General features: G+C 42.9%; 1 protein-coding gene across 1 annotated transcript in view; it reads right to left on the minus strand.

Moving 5' to 3' along the window:
• Positions 1-16,414: 16,414 nt before the first annotated feature.
• Positions 16,415-19,661, minus strand: part of C13H9orf153 (chromosome 13 C9orf153 homolog) — a 79,185-nt gene continuing 75,938 nt past the window's right edge. The window contains exon 4 of the mRNA XM_054520143.2: positions 16,415-16,581. Coding sequence (XP_054376118.2) covers positions 16,508-16,581 — 74 coding nt within the window. The 3' untranslated portion in view covers positions 16,415-16,507. The remainder of the gene's footprint in view (positions 16,582-19,661) is intronic.

The following is a 19,661-nucleotide window of genomic DNA, read 5'->3' on the forward strand; positions in this document are numbered from 1 at the left end:
TATGTTTCAGTTCTTTTGGGCAAGTGGGTGTGGAATTGCAGGGTCATGTAGTAACTTTATGTTTACCTTTTTTTTTTTTCCTTTGAGACAGAGTCTCTTGTCGCCCAGGCTGGAGTACAATGGGGCAATCTCGGGTCACTGCAAGCTCCGCCTCCCTGGTTCAAGCCATTCTCCTGCCTCAGCCTCCCAAATAGATGGGACTACAGGCATGTACCACCAAGCCTGGCTAATTTTTTTTTTTTTAATTTTTAGTAGAGATGGGGTTTCACCATGTTGGCCAGGTGGTCTTGAACTCTTGACCTCAGGTGATCCACCCGCCTTGGTCTCCCAAAGTGCTGGGATTACAGACATGAGCCACCGTGCCCAGCACTTTTTGAGGCACTGACAGACTGTTTTCCAAAATAGCTTCACTATGTTATACATTCCCACCAACAGTGTATGAAGGTTCTGATTTCTCCATATCCTTGTCAACACTTCTTACTGTCTTTTTTATTTTAGCCATCGCACTGTGGCTTTGATTTGCATTTCCTTAGTAACTAGTGATTTCGAGCATCTTTTCATGTGCTTACTGTACAGTTGTACATATTAATTGAAGAAATCTCTATTTCGATCCTCTGTCTATGTTTTAATGTTATTTAACTTTTTATTATTGAGTTGTAAAGTTCCTTTATTATCCTAGAGACAAGTTCTTTATCAGCTTTGTGATTTACAAATATTTTATCTCATCCCATAGGTTGTCTTTTTATTTTCTTGATGATATCTTTTGAAGTGCAAAAGTTTTTAGTTTTGATAAAATTCAGTTTATCTATTTTTTGTTATTTGGCTTTCGCTGTCATATGTAAGAAACAATTGTCTAATCCAAGGTTATGAAGATTTACTCCTTTGTTTTCTTCTAAGTATCTTATAGTTTTAGCTCTTACAGGTAGATCTGTGATCCATTTTGAGTTCATTTTTGTATATGGTGTGAAGTAGGATGTCCAGCTTCATTCTTTTGCATGTGGATATCCAGTTGTCCCAGCTCCATTTGTTGAAAAGACTATTCTTTCCCCATTGAATTGTCTTGGTACTCCTGTGGAAAATCCATTGACCATAAACATGAAGGTAGATAACTGGACTCTCAATTCCATCCCATTGATCTATTTTTCTATTCTTATGCCAGTACCACCCTATCTCGATTACCCTTGCTTTGCAGTATGTTTTTGAAATAGGGAAATGTTGTTTTTCCAACTTTGTTTTTTTCTAAGATTGTTGTGGCTACCCTGGGTCCCTTACAATTCCATGAAAATTTTAGAATCAGCTTGCCGATTTCTGCAAAGAAGCCAGCTGGGATTTTGATAAAGATTGGATTTAATGTCTTTCTTTCTTTTTTTTTTTTTGTTTTTTTGAGGCAAAGTTTCACTTTGTTGCCCAGGCTGGAGTGCAATGGCACTATCCGGGCTCACTGCAACCTCTGCCTCCCAGGTTCAAGTGATTCTCCTGCCTCAGCCTCCCTAGCAGCTGGGATTACAGGTGCCTGCCACCATGCCTGGCTAATTTTTTGTATTTTTAGTAGAGATGGGGTTTCACCATGTTGGCCAGGCTGGTCTTCAACTCTTGACATCAGGTCAAGATCCACCCGCCTTGGCCTCCCACAGTGCTGGGATTACAGGTGTGAGCCACTGTGTCCAGCCCCTGGATTTAATTTCTACATCAATTTAGGGAGTATTATTACATTAACAATATTAACTTAATGTTAACAATATTAAGTATTCTAATAATACATAGACATGAATGTTTTTAAATTTACTTATTTATTTTGAGATGGAGTTTCACTCTTGTTGCCCAGGCTGGAGTGCAATTGCATGATCTTGGCTCACTGCAACCTCTGCCTCCCGGGTTCAAGCCATTCTCCTGCCTCAGCCTCCCGAGTAGCTGGGATTACAGGCATGCGCCACCATGCCCGGCTAATTTTTTGTATTTTTAGTAGAGACGGGGTTTCTCCACTTTGGTCAGGCTGGTCTTGAACTCCCGACCTCAGGTGATCCGCCCACCTCAGCCTCCCAAAGTGCTGGGTTACATGCATGAGCCACCGCGCCCAGCCGTCTTTCCGTTTATTAATGCCTTTGATTACTTTCAATAATATTTTGTAGTTTTCAGTGTACAAGTCTTATACTCCTTTAGCTAAACATATTCCTAAGTATTCATTCTTTTTAATGCTATTGTAAATGGAATTTCTTATTCATTGTTAATATGTAGGAATACAATTGATTTTTATATATTGCTCTATCCTGTAACTTTGCTGAACTTTTGTATTCGTTCTAATAATAATAAACTATTGTATTAGTTCTAATACAAAATAACTTTGTATTAGGATATTTTTGTGGATTCCTTAGTTTTTTCTATATAAAAGATCATATCATCTGTAAATAGAGATTGGTTTATTTATTTTTTTCAAGCTAGAAAAAAAATTATTCCAGATTTTTTCTTCCTCTTCTTCTTCTTCTTCCTCTTCCTCTTGTTCTTTCTTCTTCTTCCTCTTCCTTTTCTTCCTCTTTTTTTTTTTTTTGAGACGGAGTCTCACTCTTGTTGCCCAGGCTGGAGTGCTGGAGCGCAATGGCGTGATCTTGGCTCACTGCAACCTCTGCCTCCTGGGTTCATGTGATTCTCCTGCCTCAGCCTCCTGAGTAGCTGGGATTACAGGTGCCCACCAGCACGCCTGGCTAATTTTTGTATTTTTAGTAGAGACAGGGTTTCACAATGTTGGCCAAGCTGGTCTCGAACTCCTTACCTCAAGTGATCTGCCGGCCCGGGCCTCCCAAAGTGCTGGGATTACAGGTGTGAGCCACCATGCCTGACTGAGATTACCTTGTTTTCTCATTTCTCTTCCTTGCCTAATTTTTCTGGCTGGAACCTCGATTATAGGCTGAAAAGAAGTAGCAATTGCAGATATCCGTGTCTTATTCCTGATCTTAGGGGAGAAATCATGCAGCCTTCCATCATTAAGGATAATGCTAATAGATGAGATCCCTCTGTCTCTCTGTGCCTTCATGATTACAGCCCATATTTGTATGCCATGTGACCATCTTGGCGCTGGATCTGCTTGACCTCTTAGTTAAAGGCTCCATCATCCTATAATTCCCTGTTTCTCTCTAGTCCTAGAACGAGAGAATCTGACTGGCTCAGCCAAGGCTAAGGGTTGGCTTCTCTTTGGTCAGGTGTCTGCTATGGTCCAATCAGCTATGGCTAGAGTAGAAGGCTGGGGCATGCAGTGTGCACGTGGTGGCTGGGGCATGCAGTATGCACGTGGCTGCTGAGGCCCACATCTAGGGTGAACAACTCATCCTGGTTTGCTCAGGACTTCCCTGGTTTTAGTACTGTAAGTCCCACATATCCCAACCCTCTTCAGTTCTGGGCAAATTCAAATAGTTGGCCCCCCTATGCCTCCTCCTCAGCAATACCTGTGTGTACATAGGGTTGGAGTGAGTCACTGAATGAGGGCAATGGTTAGGAGGTAATAATAGACTCATTCAACACCATGTTTTTGACTCCCAGAGTAAATTAGACTGCTTGAGCAGAGGTAAGTGTATTCACAACTGGAGTTCCAGAACATTATCAATCCTTTTTGGGTGCTATGTGCCCATGACCATGACGTAAGACAATATTTAGACATGGCCCTTGGGAAGACCTAACAAACAGAAGAGAAAGAGATGTTTTCTACAAAATACCTAAATCTAGAAGGTGGAATCTGGACCCACAGGCCCACCTCATTTGTTTTGTTCATCCAGAAAGATGGTTTTATAAACTTTGTGTTAGAATTCTTCTCAAGGCTGCCCCAGTTCCATCCTCCCTGTTGCCTTACACATGCCCCTATACACACAAATATTACCTGCTGGATCCTGGAAGGTATCTGAGTTTGTGACTCCTAGCCTAAAGAGTACTGTTTGTACTATTCCTTATTCTGGTGGTGAGAGAAAGAAAGGGTTAAGTTCAGGAGTTGAGAAATAACACCAGCTGCAAAAAAATAACTCATTTGGTGTGAAAATTGGGCATAATTTAAGTGCATTGATTAGTCAATAATGCTTACTGAACCATCACCAGTACTTAAAACAGGGGGAATACCTAGGAAAGATAAGAGCTGACAGCAGAGAAAGCAGTTAGAAAATTTCCAGGTCTGTGAAGATTTGGGCATCTCCAGAAGCCAACCCTGAGGAGAGGATCCAAGTTCGAGCCTTTCAATGGGAGGTGATCTCAGATATCCCTACTGTGGAGTGGGAATGTGACTCAGGGAAGGGAGCCAATAAAAGGTACCTCTGCCTGGTCCCCTTGGGAAAGCCTCGGAGAGAGTGCAGAATGGAAACCTCAGAGTAGCCCATGTGAGTGATGTCATGATTTGTGACACTAATGTCTCCAAATGGAGTCACTCATGTCTCCAAATGGAGTCACTCACGTCAAGTGGCATTGAGCCCACAGTGAAGTCATTTCCCCTTCAATGCAATAAACAGATGGAACGGCCTGAGGTCATAATATTGCACCTGCTGCTGCCGGGTGTCACCCCAGGCCTGAAACCAACCTATGGAAAGTGGAAGATGGCTGAGATAATGAGAATAGATCCATCTACCATGGTTCATAAAGACAGCAAAAATCTGGCCTTCTCCAAGATGCCTTCAGAGGCTGTGCCCTTGAGAACTCTGAGGCCTTCTCCCAACTTTGGCGAGGCTGTGCCAGAGAGAAGCAGAGATCCCCCCAACCAGTGTTGGAAGGGCATCTGGACCCATGCACCTCATCGGTGGGTGCCTTGGTCTCCAGAGCTATCACTGTGGCTCCTTATCCTCCTTTTATTACTGCCTGTGCATTGAATATTAATTGCATGATTGATGGTGTGTGAAGCCCTCACCATAAACCATGAATTGGAGCACATATGCATAATTGAGTCATTGTAAAACCTTCTGCTTTGGTCAGAGTTAGCACATCTAGTGTAAATGTTTTATTGAGTCATTGTGAAACCTGCTTTGGTCTGAGTTAGCACATGTAGGTGGCATGAACCTAATTAACTTATCAGTGAGGAGAGAGGGGAGCAAGCCGGAATGTTTTTTCACCAATTCTGGTCAGCCAGTGGTTGATGGCTGCTTCCAGGGGGCATAAAATCCTTGACACTTCCAGCCTGCCTTAAAGAAAGCCATGAATCAGACAGATGGGGCTAGTTGGTATTCAGCCTGCACTCCCTGGTGAGGTGGCTGCGGAGGGCACAGCTGGCCAGCAGCCTCAACTGCACACATATTTTCTGCTGCCATTGCAGTACCCAGACCTTAGGGGAGATGTCTGTCCCAAAAGGTAGACAGTGCTGGATGTTACATTTTACCAGTGTTCTTGGCAGTGAGCCCAAGGGTGCCCACTAGCTGAACAAAGTAGAAAGGGAATTATTATAGAATATTAGGGGGCTCACAAAGCTTCTGGGAGGGCTGGAGCATCGGCCGCACCATAGGATATCCCAGGGAGCACTGCACTGATGCAGGGCCAGGCACCCACCCCACAGAGCTGTCATTGGGCACTGCTGTCCCCCCACATCCCCCGCCCCCCCACCGCCTTCCCCGGTGGAAGTAACTGAAGCTCCCTCAATGAGAGTAGCCAGAAGCTGTTGACTCAGAGCATGGTATAATGAGAGTCAGCCCCATCACTTGCACTTGGCAGAGGCTCAAGGGCAGTCAGGGGAGTGGGGAAGCTGTGTGCTGTATAAGCTTCTAGGATCCCTGATTGGAGGCTGTTGGCATGGTGGGTGAATTAGAGATGGGGCAGCCTATTAACTTGGTTAGAGAAGCATATGGGGCTTTCTCAGGTTGGTCTTGAATTGGAAGTAGGGGCGAATATTTGGGAGTAGCCCAGTGGGGTGGTACGCATCTATAATCCCAGCTATGAGGGAGGCTGTGGGAGGATGGCTGGAGCCCAGGAATTGGAGACCAGCCTGAGCAAGAAAATGAGACTCTATCTAAAAAAAAAAAACAAAAAAAAACAAAAAACAAATAAGGCTGGGCATGGTGGCTCATGCCTGGAATTCCAGCACTTTGGGAGGCCGAGGTGTGTGGATCACCTGAGGTCAGGAGTTTGAGACCAGCCTGGACAACATGGTGAAACCCCATCTCTACTAAAAATACAAAATTAGCCAGGCATGGTGGCATGTGCCTGTAGTCCCAGCCACTCGGGAGGCTGAGGCAGGAGACTCACTTGAACTCCGTAGGTGGAGGTTGCAGCTAGCCAAGATTGCACCTTTGCACTCCAGCCTGGGCAACAAGAACAAAACTCCTTCTCAAAATAAATAAATAAATACATAAGAAAAATAAAAAAGAAATAAAATCAAAATTTTGGGAAGCTAGCAGTTATTGACCAAATCCTGATCACTTTGGGCTGAGTGCCTCTGCTGTCTTCCCCGCATCACTCTCTCCTGGATGGGCTGCTCTTGGCTGTAGGAGCCTGGATCCTACAAGGGAGCACCTGGCTCTTCCCTGGGGGTGGGGTCCCATGGGGGGGCATTCATCCACTGGAGGAAGGAGGTTCACAGAGCAGATACAGGGCAGCCACACAATATGGCCAGTGTCTGTCATATAAGTTTAGCTGGTGACTGAGGAGTCACAAAACTGTTTTTGGAGGTGGAACCCAGAATATTTCTTGAACCAATGGATGAGAAGAGAAATGATTCTTGTGTCAATTTTCCTCCAGGGAGTGAAACTCAAATCTATTCCTTCAGAGAAAGTACGAAGTTTAAAGAAGCACAAGAAAATCCTCATGAGCTCTTCACCAAAAATTAATAATAATAATTAATAATGACCATTGTTAACATTTGGACATTTTTACTATTTCCTTAGAATATTTTCATCCTTTTTGTTTACATGGTTGAGATCATACTGTATACACAATTTCATATTCTGCTTTCTGGTTTAACTCTATATCATAAGCATTTCATCACTTCACTGCAACTCTTTGTAAACATCATTTTATGACTTAATAATATTCCACTGTGTGATTGTATATACATGATTTATGTAGCTATTCCCAGAACATTGGCTATTCAGATTGTTTTTCATTTTTGTTGTTATTATTAACATATATAAATCCTTGTCTTTGTATCTAAATGGGACAGGGTTTTAGAGGGGAATTACTAAATCATAGGACGTAAATGTCTTCATGTTTCTTGGCCTTTAGTCCACAGGACTATTTGTAAAGATAGAAGTGTGACAGGACTTTGTGACCCTTGCACTGTCTGCCTTCTATTTCTGGTCACCAGGAGAGAGGGACAGAGTAAGTGAAGACAATATAAAGAAACAAACTCCCAGCAAGGAGAGTTTGAAAAATTATCTGAGATGTCTCCGGGTTTGGATTACGTTGTGAAATGATTTCTTGTCTGCCGAGGCATCCTGCAAGTGTTTATGAGAGATGTTTTGCTAGCTTGTAGTTTGCTAAAAGAGCAGAGAAACTCATCCTGATTCTGAATAAGTGATGATAACATTTTACAGTAGTTATAATAGCAGGCATCCCATGATAATGTATTTTTAAACTGGGGGTGTGTCTTAGTTTGTTCTGTGCTGCTGAACAGAGTACTACAGCCTGGGTAATTTATAAAGAGCAGAAATTTATTTCTCACGGTCCTAGAGGTTTGGAAGTCCAAGATCAAAGGGCCAGCATCTGGTGAGGGCCTTTGTGAAGCAACATCCCATGGTGGAAGACAGAAGGGCACAGAAAGGTTAGGAGAGAGAGAGAGCGCTCAAGAGAAGGCTGAGCTCATCCTTTCATAAGAGACCCACTTTCATGATAATGGCATGAATCCACTCTTGAGCGGGGAGAACTCATGACTTAAACACCTCTTAAAGGTCTCACCTTCCAATATTGCACATTGAGGATCAAGTTTTCAACATCTGAACTTTGGGGGACACATTGAAACCATAGCAAGGTGAAAACTCAATTGGTTACTACTTTAACAAAATGCATATCCTAAAAATTGACATCCGGGGCCATCCTTCACAAACCATAGGGGTGCATCAGGATCACCTGGAGGGCTTATTAAAACAAATTTATCAAGGGTTAAATCTTTGGGCCCTACTCCAAGGATTCTGATTTGCATCTCAAATGAGTTGTCAGAGGATGCTGATGCTGCCTGTCCTGGGGCCTCACTTTGGGGCTTTGTTAAATTTGGCATAAAGAACTATAAAGAGAGGAATTGTAGGTGGCTTCAAATAATATAATTTGAGAAAAGGGGATCTGTAGCCTCACTTCCTGTTCAACCATAAGTGAAGGTTACTTGTGAAACACGAGGCAGATAGGCAGGGCGCTCCCCTCCTTTGAGAGGATAAGACAAAGTCATGAGGCTAAGGAGTAACAAGCCTGTGTCCTGGGGCTGTGTGTTCCACCACGCTCTGTGCATAAGAAAGCTCTGTCTCTCATTCTCTCCTTTTTTTTTTCTTTTTTTTTTTTTTGAGTCATTTGGAGTGCAGTGACACGATCTTGGCTCACTGCAACCTCCGCCTCCCGGGTTCAAGCAATTCTTGTGCATCAACCTCCAGAGTAGCTTGGATTACAGGTGCGCACCACCACACCTGGCTAATTTTTGTATTTTTAGTAGAGACAGGGTTTCACCATGTTGGCTAGGCTGGTCTTGAACTCCCTGGCCTCAAGTGACCTGCCTGCCTTGGCCTCCTTAAGTGCTGGGATTACAGGCATGAACCACTGTGCCTGGCCCACCTTGCTTTTTAGAGCTGAATAACATTTCATTGTTTGTCTGTACCACATTTTATTTATCCCTTCTTCTGCAGATGGATACTTGGATTGCTTGCACCTCTTGGCTGTTGTGAATAGTGCTGCTAAGAATATGGATATGCAATTGGAGAAAGCTTTTTTTAAGGGCCTAGGAGAGCCTGCAGCACCTGTAAAAATCTGGGCCTTCTCAGCCCTCATGCATACCTGAACTTACAGCCAGGTGGCAGACACCACTCTTGCCTATTTCATGCCCCCTAGGTCCACTTCTGACTTTTGCTGTGGCTGTGCTGGACAGTCCCATGGGAGATCTGCCTCACCAGAGTCATGACTCAATCACGTAACTGCTGCCCCTGGTCTTTCTCACCTGGTGCTGTGACAGCTGTCTTGGTCTACAAGTGCAGGAGGGCTAATGCCCCCAGACAACCCTGGACCAATGGGGTCTAGCTGGTGGATAATGCCGTGGCTGCCCATCTTTCCCGTGGACAATTTTGGAAGGCATTCACCTTCTCAGAGGTCCCAGGAGATTGAGGGACCACAATAATGTGCTCTGATGTTGGCGTTTTCTCCTTCCCCATCTTGCTTTCCCTGCTCCCGTACTCCTGCTTGCTGAGCTTGCCTCCAAGTAAACCACCTGACTCCGGGTCCTCCTTTCACAGGAACCCAGCAAGCACAAAGGCTGGTCCTTGCCTCTGGGTACATGGTCTGTAGCTTTCTTCTCTGCACATTGTCCAGCAGTGCCAAACATCGGGAGACTGAAAACACCACAGAATTTTATGAGGGGAGAAGCAGAAGGACTCCAGAGAGTTATCAACTGACCTGGGTCCCAGAGTTAATTAGGAGGTGACTTCATCCTAGTAGTGTCCTTTCTTGTATACATATGGTCCCTGGATCAGATCAGCAGCATCAGCATCAGCAGAAACATGGTAGAAATGCAAATTTTCAGACCTTGGCCCAGACCTACTGGATCAGAAACTCTGGGGGTGGCCAGCAATCTGTGTGTTAACAAGCCCTCTGGGTGATCCTGATGCATGCTGAAGTTTGAGATTGTAGGGGAGGAAACACTTTTCCTCTGCCTCAGGCCCTGCAAATTAGACCCACAAAAGATCAACAAGAGAAAAAGTTTACTAACACTTTTTCTAGCTCTTTTCCCACCCCTTTGAGTTACTCCTCACTGAGGTGTCTCCCAAGGGATGTGCATTGCACAGCCATGGCACAGTGGCTCACGTCTGTAATCCCAGCAGTCTGGGAGGCTGAGGTGGGTGGATCACCTGAGGTCAGAAGCTCAAGACCAGCCTGGTCAAGATGATGAAACTCCGTCTCTACTAAACATACAAAAAATTAGCTGGGTGTGGTGGTGGGTGCCTATAATCCCAGCTCCTCAGGGGGCTGAGGCAGGAGAATCACTTGAACCTGGGAGGCAGAGGTTGCAGTGAGCTGAGATCGCACTATTGTGCTCCAGCCTGGGCAATAAAAGTGAAGTTTCATCCAAAAAAAAAAAGAAAAGAAAAGAAAAGAAAAGTAATTTCTTTCCAAAACCCCTGACACCAGTCTAATAATGAGAAAACATCAGACAACTCAGTTTGGGGATGTTTTATAGGATACCTGGCTAGGACTCCTCAAAACGGTCCTGCTACCAATGAACTTGTTTTACTTTTTTTTTTATCACACACTTTATGACTTCTCATATGATTTAGTTTATTCAAATGTTTGTGAGTTATTGTTTAGAAAATTTATGAAACAATACTGTGAAAATTAATGATAGTTACCAAAAATCTATCAGTTGTTATAATTGATTCAGCAGTGAATGTTTTCCTCTGCTCTCTTAGGTTTAGTAACTGGGGCCTGAACATTAAACTGACAAAAGACAGATTAACAGGACAAAGGTGTATTTCATGTGTATAGGGGGAGCTTCACAGAAAAAAGAGAAAACCCCCAAAAGCAGTTAGGCCTGGGAGTTTATATACCATTTTAATAAACGGCAAAAAATTGTGGAGAAGTGACAAGACAACGAAAATGTGTTTGAGCTTCTAGGTGTGGTAAATTATGGGAAGGTAAATATATGGGGAAAACTAATGGAAGACAGGGACTATTTGTAAGGTTAGTTATGCAGACTGAAGTCGATGCCATCTCTAATAATAAGAGCTATGTTCTCTTCCTAGTATGGAGAGAGTAGGAGAAACACCTTCACAAAGGGAAAGTTAGTTTTTCTTTTAGGCAGAAAGGAGGAGGGGCGAGTGTTTCTTATACATCTAATTTTTCTTTTTCTTTTCCTTTTTTTATTTTTGAGACAGGGTCTCACTCTGTCACCCAGGCTGCCGTGCAGTGACATGATCTTGGCTCACTGCAGCCTCAACCTCCTGGGCTCAAGTGATCTTCCCACCTCAGCCTCTTGAGTAGTTGGGACCACAGGCATGTGCCACCATACCTGGCTAATTTTTGTATTTTTTGTAGAAATGTGTTTTTGTCATGTTGCCCTCGCTGGTCTCAAACTCCTGGGCTCAAGCGATCCACCCACCTCAAGTCTCTCAAAGTGCTAGGATTACAGGTGTGAGTCACTGTGCCTGGCCCATCTGATCTTTCTTAATTGGCTTCAGTTCAAAATAATTCTTAAGCCAAAGTGGCATATTTGGGATTGGCATATTCTGATCCCCTTTGATTCAAAGGCCAAAAAAACATCCATTTTTTATTTTGGTGTCGGAAACTTATACTGTTCTCTTTCTACTGCAGAATAACATGTTAAAAAGTGATTTCTGGTTGGGCACAGTGGCTAATGACTGTAATCCCAGCACTTTGGGAGGCTGAGGAGGGCTGATCGCCTGAGGTCAGGAGATTGAGACCAGCCTGGCCAACATGGTAAAACCCCATCTCTACTAAAAATACAAAAATTAGCCAGGCATGGTGGCGCACGCCTGTAATCCCAGCTACTCAGGAGGCTGAGGCAGGAGAATCACTTAAACCTGGGAGGCAGAGATTGAAGTGAGCCAAGATCACGCCATTGCACTCCAGTCTGGGTGACAGATCAAGACTGCATCACACACACAAAAAAAAAAGAAAGAAAAAAATGTAATTTCTTTCCAAAAACCCTGACACCAGTCTAATAATGAGAAAACATCAGATGACCCAGATTGGGGTATGTTTTATAGGATACCCGGTTAGGACTCCTCAAAAGGGTCAAGGTCATGGGAAACAAGGAAAGACTGAGAAACTTAGGCCAGAGGAGACTAAGGAGATGTGATGAGTAAAGGAAGTGTGGTGCCCTGGGTGGAATTCTGGAACAGAAAAGGAACATTAATGGAAAAATTGATAAAATGTGAATGAATTTGGAGTTTATGTCATAGTAAGGTATCAATGTTAGTTTCTTAGTTTTGACAAATGTACCATGGTGATGTAGATAATAATATTGGAGGAAATGAAATAAAATGTTAGGGTGAGATATACTCAAGAGTACCCTGTACTTTCTTTGCAATTCTTCTGTAAAATCTAGTTACTCCAAAATAAAAACTTTATGTTAAAATGCCATGGTAAATTATATTTTAATGGCTAGAGTAAAATTATGTTTCCTAAACGTCAGTCATTTATGCACAATCACGAGTTTTCTTTTTGCTACGTATTGATATCATGTATACTAATATTTTCTCTAAATTGAATATTTTAAAATAATATAAGTATATACCTATATCATGGGGTTATCTGTGGTAACATCAATATAATGGCATAAGTTTAATATGTTATTTAAATATTTTTCTAATACCTTTTTTCAAAAGTGAACTTTGGCAGATTATTTTCCCCCTGAAATGCAAACACAATGTCATGCCTCCCGTTTGGTTTGGCTTTTCTGACTCATATCACATGACCTTGGCCGATGCTGTGGCCTTCCTTGTTTGTCTGGGAAGCTGCCACATATTCTTCAGCTCTCAGCTTACATATAACTTCCTCAGGGAAGAGCTTCCTCATGTCTCTGGCTAGCCTCTGGTGGTGTCAGAGGCATTTGGACCAGAGAGACTCCATCTTGAATAGGAGCTGGGTAAAATAAAGCTGATACCTACTGGGCTGCATTCCCAGGAGGTTAGGCATTCTTAGCCTTAGGATGAGATACAAGGTCAGCACAAGATACAGGTCACAAAGACCTTGCTGATAAAAGGATGCGGTAAAGAAGCTGGCCAAAACCGGCCAAAGCCAAGATGGCGGTGAAAGTGACCTCTGGTTGTCCTCACTGCTCATTGTACGCTAATCATAATACATTAGCATGCTAAAATACACTCCCATCAGCTCCATGACCGTTTAAAATGCCATGGCAACATCAGGAAGTTACCCTATATAATCTAAAAGGGGAAGGAACCCTCAGTTCCAGGAATTGCCCATCCCTTTCCCGGAAAATGAATAATCCACTCCTTGTTTGGCAAGTAATCAAGGAGTAACTAACATAAATATACTCAGTCAAGCAGCCCATGCTGCTAATCTGCCTATGGAGTAGCCGTTCTTTTATTCCTTTACTTTCTTAATAAACTTGCTTTCACTTTACTTTGTGGACTTGCTCTGAATTCTTTCTTCTGCAAAGTCCAAGATTCCTCTCTTGGGGTCTGGATCGGGACCTCTTTCTGGTAACAGTGGCACTGTATAACTCTCCTTTCCTACATTTGTCACAGCTGTATATTGCCTGTTCACAGCAGTTCTCTCACCCTTTTCATATCTCATTTTCTGCCCCAAATAATCAGACTTCAGAAGCAACAGCAGCTCACAGGGCTTGCCCTTCCTGAAGCCAGCTGGAAGTCTGGGGTTCACTGGCAGAGGCGGCTGCAAGGGGGCACTGTGGTGATGGTAGGGGCCACCAGAAGAGCGAAGAAAGGGCAGAGAGACCTTAGGGAGGATATAGGTTCAGTGCTCAAGAGAGGAGGCAAAAGAGGACTAGATTTCTGGTTACAGAAGATAAGGAACATGGATGGAGATGTGGAAAGAAGAGAATGAGAATGTCTTGGGAAGAACCATAATTTGGACAGAAAGAAAGTTTATTAATGATATCAAGGCATTCTCTGTCTCATTTTAGCCACATATGTAGAAATGAAAAGCCTAGTGGAAATGTACAGATTGTGTTTGGCAAAGGGCAAGTTATATTCTTAATAAGAGCCCAACATTGGCAATGAAAAATCTAGCTTTCTTGTGTTATAGTAGTTCCTCAACACAGCAACAGAATAGTTTCACAACACAGTTGTGAAAAAAGTGGAATTATGGAGTAATAAAAATATTCTAATATCTGATGCTGATTAGGAAAAACATAAACTCAAGGTCTGTTGGGAGGTGCTCAGAATAAAGACCTAAACATCTAGAAAGAAAAGCAAGCCCCTTTCCAATAACACAGCCTACTCATGAAGGGCTGAAATATTTTTTAGGAATCAGAAACATATGACTTAAAACAAAAGAATGATGAGATTTAATGCAAAATTCAAGGAGTTTTTTTTTTTATTCATTTGGGTTCAGTAAACATTTAAGTTTCTGCTGCCCACATTGGGCTATCACTGAGAAGAGGTGCTTGGCTGGTTGAGACAGACATGTGCAGTACTGCCACAATACAGCTGAAAAGCATGTGCACCTGCCCATGTGTGGGAGGTGCAAAGGTGGTTGAGAGCAAGTGGTAACGTGTGTGGATGAGTATAGGGAGAAGGGGCTGGGAATGGTTCACTGGAGGCAACCATGTTGCATAACAAACCATCCCAAAACTTGGTGGTTTGCAATAACAATTTTTTTCGCCCATGATCTGAAAGTCATTGGTAGGAAGGGGATCAGATTTGCTCCATGGGGTTCTCATCCACTTTGAACCAGTGGCTACTCCAGGATATGTTCTCATGGCAAATGGCAGGAATGCAAGAGGACAAGTGGACATATGCAATGTCTCTAAAGGCTTGGCTTGAAATTGTCATGATACCATGTCTGCCCACATGTCATCAGCTAGAGCAACTGAACATGGCCAAGCTCAACCTCCATGGAGTGGAGAAATACACTCTACCCACTCTAGCGGAAGGTGACACAGTCACCAGGCAGAGAGGGGATGCATAGTCTTAGCATGAAGGGAGAAATGGAGAACAGGAGCAATCCACTGAACTACCTTGGTTGGTAACGCCCAAGCAGGGTTTTGAAGGATAAATAGAAGCTGGCCAGGCAGTGGGATGGAAAAATTTCATTTTATAATAGGCTTGGCTCAGATTAGCACCATTATAATTTCCCTAAGATGTCAATTATTGAATTTCAGGTATGAAAGAAAGGAAACTGGATGCCTTCCTTGCTCTCTTCCAAGTTGACACTGCAGTTTTTAGTTCTTCTCTGCACAATCCTCAAAGGAGTTCCTTATATGAGTTCTGTTGCTTTCTGTTCAACCTGAAAGTTGCAAAATTGAACTGACGAGAAAGGCCCTGGGTAATAGTGACCATGAGGAAGAAGATGACTTGGAATGTTGTGAAGCATCTTTGTATTCAAAAGGCAGCTGGCTGCCCTCCCCAGTGAGTCACACATAAAGGGCCCCTGTTTATTGGTGTCTCCGGTCCTACTGAACACTCGGTGTTCGTGGGTTCCCCAGGAAGCCCTGAGAGTACACTTTGAAAATCAGATACATGTCTGTAAATGACCTTCCAGTTCTGTCTCCTCAGATCGCTGTGAATAATCGTGTGAGGACTGCTGTCCAGAGAGCAGGGAGCCTGAAGTCAAGGCATTCCAAGGGGCTTCAGGCATCCTCAGTTTCTTTATGAAGAGCATTTCATTCTCCTAAGGGAGTGGTGGGGAGGCTGCACCAGGAAGACAGAGGGCAAATCCTAGTGTGTGTGAGAGAGAGAGAAAAAAAGAGAGAGGGAGACAGACAGAGACAGAGAGACAGAGATAGAGAGACAGAAAGAGAGAGACAGACAGAGACAGAGAGACAGGAACAGAGAGAGGTATTCTGGATAAGATAGCAGAGAGGAGGCAGGACTAGCTTGCAGCTCCAGCTCTGACAGACAGAGCAGCATGTGGAGACTCACATCGCAAACTTTTGCTCCAAGACCTACTGCAGGAACATACTGGGAAAGCCGAGGGAATCCACAGACCCTTTGAAGGAACTAGATCACTGCTGTAGGCTCCCTGAGATGCCGAAAACCTGTGAGTCGGCTTGCTTTCTCAACATGGAGGCTTGTGGCCTGGGGCAAGTTCTCGGCCCTGATCACCAGCTGCCTGGAAATAGACTTGGTGCTATTGGGAGGGCACAGTGGGAGTGAGACCAGCCTCTAGGACTGTGGGCTGCGTGGGGGCAGAGTGAGGCCTGTGACTGCCAGCTTTTCCTCTGGTAAAGTAATACAGGTGACCTGTATTACTCAGCAGAGGCAGCCATAATCCCCCTAGGAATATAACTCAACTGGACTGGGAACCACACTCCCATTCCCCACAGCAGCTGCAGCAAGCCCTGCCCAAGGAGAGGTTGCCCTCAGACACGACTATCCCTCCCCCCACCTGGTGGTCTTTCTCCACTGGCCCTGGTAGGCAAAGACAAAAGACATAATCTCTTGGGAGCTCTATGGCCCTCCCCACCACCTGAGAAACCTGAATACTTAAGCAGGTGTCCCTAGGGCAAGTTTGCATCCTCCCTATATATAGGACTACAGCTGATGCACTCTTGAAAGGGCCACCTCCTGGCTGGAGGCCAATCGACATAGAATTAGCACACTAAACAAAACACAGCCAAAGACCCTGCAGGGTCCACTTTACTTCCTTGGTATCTCCACGGGAGCATGGGTCGGTCTCCATGGCTGCAAGACCTGAAGACAGATCACATCACAGGACTCTTTGCAGACACTCCCGAGTACCAGCATGGAGATCGGTAGCTCCACTGGGTGGCTAGACCTAGAAGAGCAAAAACAATCACTACAGTTTGGCTTTCAGGAAGCCCCATTCCTAGGGGAAGAGGGAAAACACCACATTAAGGGAGCATCCTGTGGAACAAAAGAATCGGAACAGCAGCCCTTGAGTCCGAGATCTTCCCTCCGACATAGTCTACCCGAATGAGAAGGAACCAGAAAGCAATTCTGGTAATATGACAAAACAAGGTTCTTTAACACCCCAAAGGTCGTACTAGCTCACCAGCAATGGATTCAAACCAAGATGAAAATAGTTTGCCAGACAAAGAATTCAGAAGGTCAAGTATTAAGCTAATCAAGGATGCACCAGAAAAAGGTGAAGTCTAATTTAATGAAATCAAAAACATGATACAGAATATGAAATAAAAATTCTTCAGTGAAATAGAGAGTATAAATAAAAAACAGTCACAACTTTTGGAAATCAAGAACACATTCAGAGAAATGCAAAATTCACTGGAAAGCCTCAGCAATAGAATCAAACAAGCAGAAAAAAAACTTCAGAGCTCGAAGACAAGGCTTTTGAATTAACTGAATCCATCCATCAAAGACAAAGAAAAAAGAATTTTAAAAAATGAACAAAGCCTCCAAGAAGTTTGGGACTACATTAAACAGCCAAACCTAAGAATAACTGGTGTTCCTGAGGAAGAAGAGAAATCTAAAAGTTTGGAAAACGTATTTGAGGGAATAATCAAGGAAAACTTCCCTGGCCTTGATAGAGATCTAGACATTCAAATACAAGAAGCTCAAAGAACACCTGGGAAATTCATCACAAAAAGATTATTGCCTAGGCACATAGTCATCAGGTTATCTAAAGTCAAGATGAAGCAAAGAATCTTAAGAGCCGTGAGGCAAAAGCATTTGGTAACCTCTAAAGGAAAATCTATCAGATTAATAGCAGATTTCTCAGCAGAAACCCTACAAGCTAGAATGAATTGGGGTCCTATTTTTAACCTCCTTAAACAAAACAATTACCAGCCAAGAATTTTGTATTCAGCAAAACTAAGCTTCAAAAATGAAGAAAAGATACAGTCTTTTCCAGACAGACAAACTGAGAGAATTCACCACTACCAAGCCAGCACTACAAGAACTGCTAACATAAGCTCTAAATCTTGAAACGAATCCTTGAAATGCAACAAAATAGAACCTCCTTAAAGCATAAATCTCACAGACCCTATATAACAATAATGCAATGAGAAAACAACAACAACAAGGTATTCAGGGAACAAAGAGCACCATGAATAGAATAGTACCAGCGGGGCGCCATGGCTCACGCCTGTAATCCCAGTACTTTGGGAGGTCAAGGTGGGCGGATCATGAGGTAAGGAGATCAAGACCATCCTGGATAACACGGTGAAACCCCATCTCTACTAAAAATACAAAAAATTGGCCAGGTGTGGTGGCACACGCCTGTAATCCCAGCTACTCGGGAGGCTGAAGCAGGAGAATCGCTTGAACCTGGGAGGCAGAGGTTGTAGTGAGCCGAGATTGCACCACTGCACTCCAACCTGGGTGACAGAGTGGCACTCCATCTCGAAAGAAAATAAATAAGAATAGTACCTCACATCTCTCAATACTAACATTGAGTGTAAATGGCCTAAATGCTCCACTTAAAAGATACAGAATGGCAGAATGGATCACCAACTAAGTTTCTGCTGTCTTCAGGAAACTCATCTAACACATAAGGACTCACATAAACTTAAGGTAAGGGGCTAGAAAAAAAAATTCCATGCATATGGACACCAAAAGCAAGCAGGGGTAGCTATTCTTATATTAGACAAAACAAACTTTAAAGCAACAGCAGTTTAAAAAGACAAAGAGGGACTTTATATAATGATAAAAGGACTAGTCCAACAGGAAAATATCATGATTCTAAATATATACGCACCTAATGCTGGAGCTCCCAAACTTATAAAACTACTACTACTCAACCTAAGAAATGAGATAGACAGCAACACAGTAACAGTGGAAGACTTCAATACTCCACTGACAGCATTAGACAGGTCATCAAGACAGAAAGTCAACAAAGAAAAAATGGACTTAAACTACACTCTAGAACAAATGGACTTAACAGATACTTACAGAACATTCTACCCAACAACTGCAGAATATACATTCTATTCATCAGCACATGGAACATCCTCCAAGATAGATCATATGATAGGCCACAAAACAAGTCTCAGACAATTTAGGAAAACTGAAATTATATCAAGTACTCTCTCAGACCACAGTGAAATAAGATTGGAAATCAACTCCAAAAGGAACCCTCACAACCATGCAAGTACATGAAAATTTGATAACCTGCTCCTGAATGATCACTGCGGCACCAATGAAATCAAGATGAAGATTAAAAGATCCTTTGAACTAAACGATAATAGTGACACAAGCTGTCAAAACCTCTGGGATACAGCAAAAGCGGTGCTAAAAGGAAAGTTCATAGCACTAAATGCCTACATCAAAAAGTCTAAAAGAGCACAAATAGACAATCTAAGGTCACACTTCATGAAACTGGAGAAACAAGAACATACCAAACCCAAACCCAGCAGAAGTAAAGAAATAAGTGTGCCTGTAGTCCCAGCTACTTGAGAGGCTGAGGCAGGAGAATCGCTTGAACCCAGGAGATGGAGGTTGCAGTGAGCTGAGATCGCGCCACTGCACTCCATCCTGGGTGATAGAGTGAGACTCTGTCTCAAAAAAAAAAAAAAAAAAAAAAAAGAGAAATAACCAAGACCAGAGCAGAGCTAAATGAAATTCAAACAAACAAACAAATAAAGTTACCAAAGATAAATGAAACAAAAAGCTGGTTCTTTGAAAAGATAAATAAAATTGATAGACCATTTGCAAGGTTAACTAAGAAGAGAGAAGATCCAAATAAGCTCAATTAGAAATAAAACAGGAGATATTACAACTGATACCACAGAAATAAAAGATTATTCAGGGTTACTATGAACACCTTTATGCACATAAACTAGAAAACCTAGAAGAGATATCTATATCTATATCTATATCTATAAATAGATATAGATATTTATATATATATATTTATATTTGTGTGTGTGTATATATATA

Source organism: Pongo abelii, chromosome 13 (genome assembly GCF_028885655.2).
Source record: "Pongo abelii isolate AG06213 chromosome 13, NHGRI_mPonAbe1-v2.0_pri, whole genome shotgun sequence".
Classification (NCBI taxonomy): Eukaryota; Metazoa; Chordata; class Mammalia; order Primates; family Hominidae; genus Pongo; species Pongo abelii.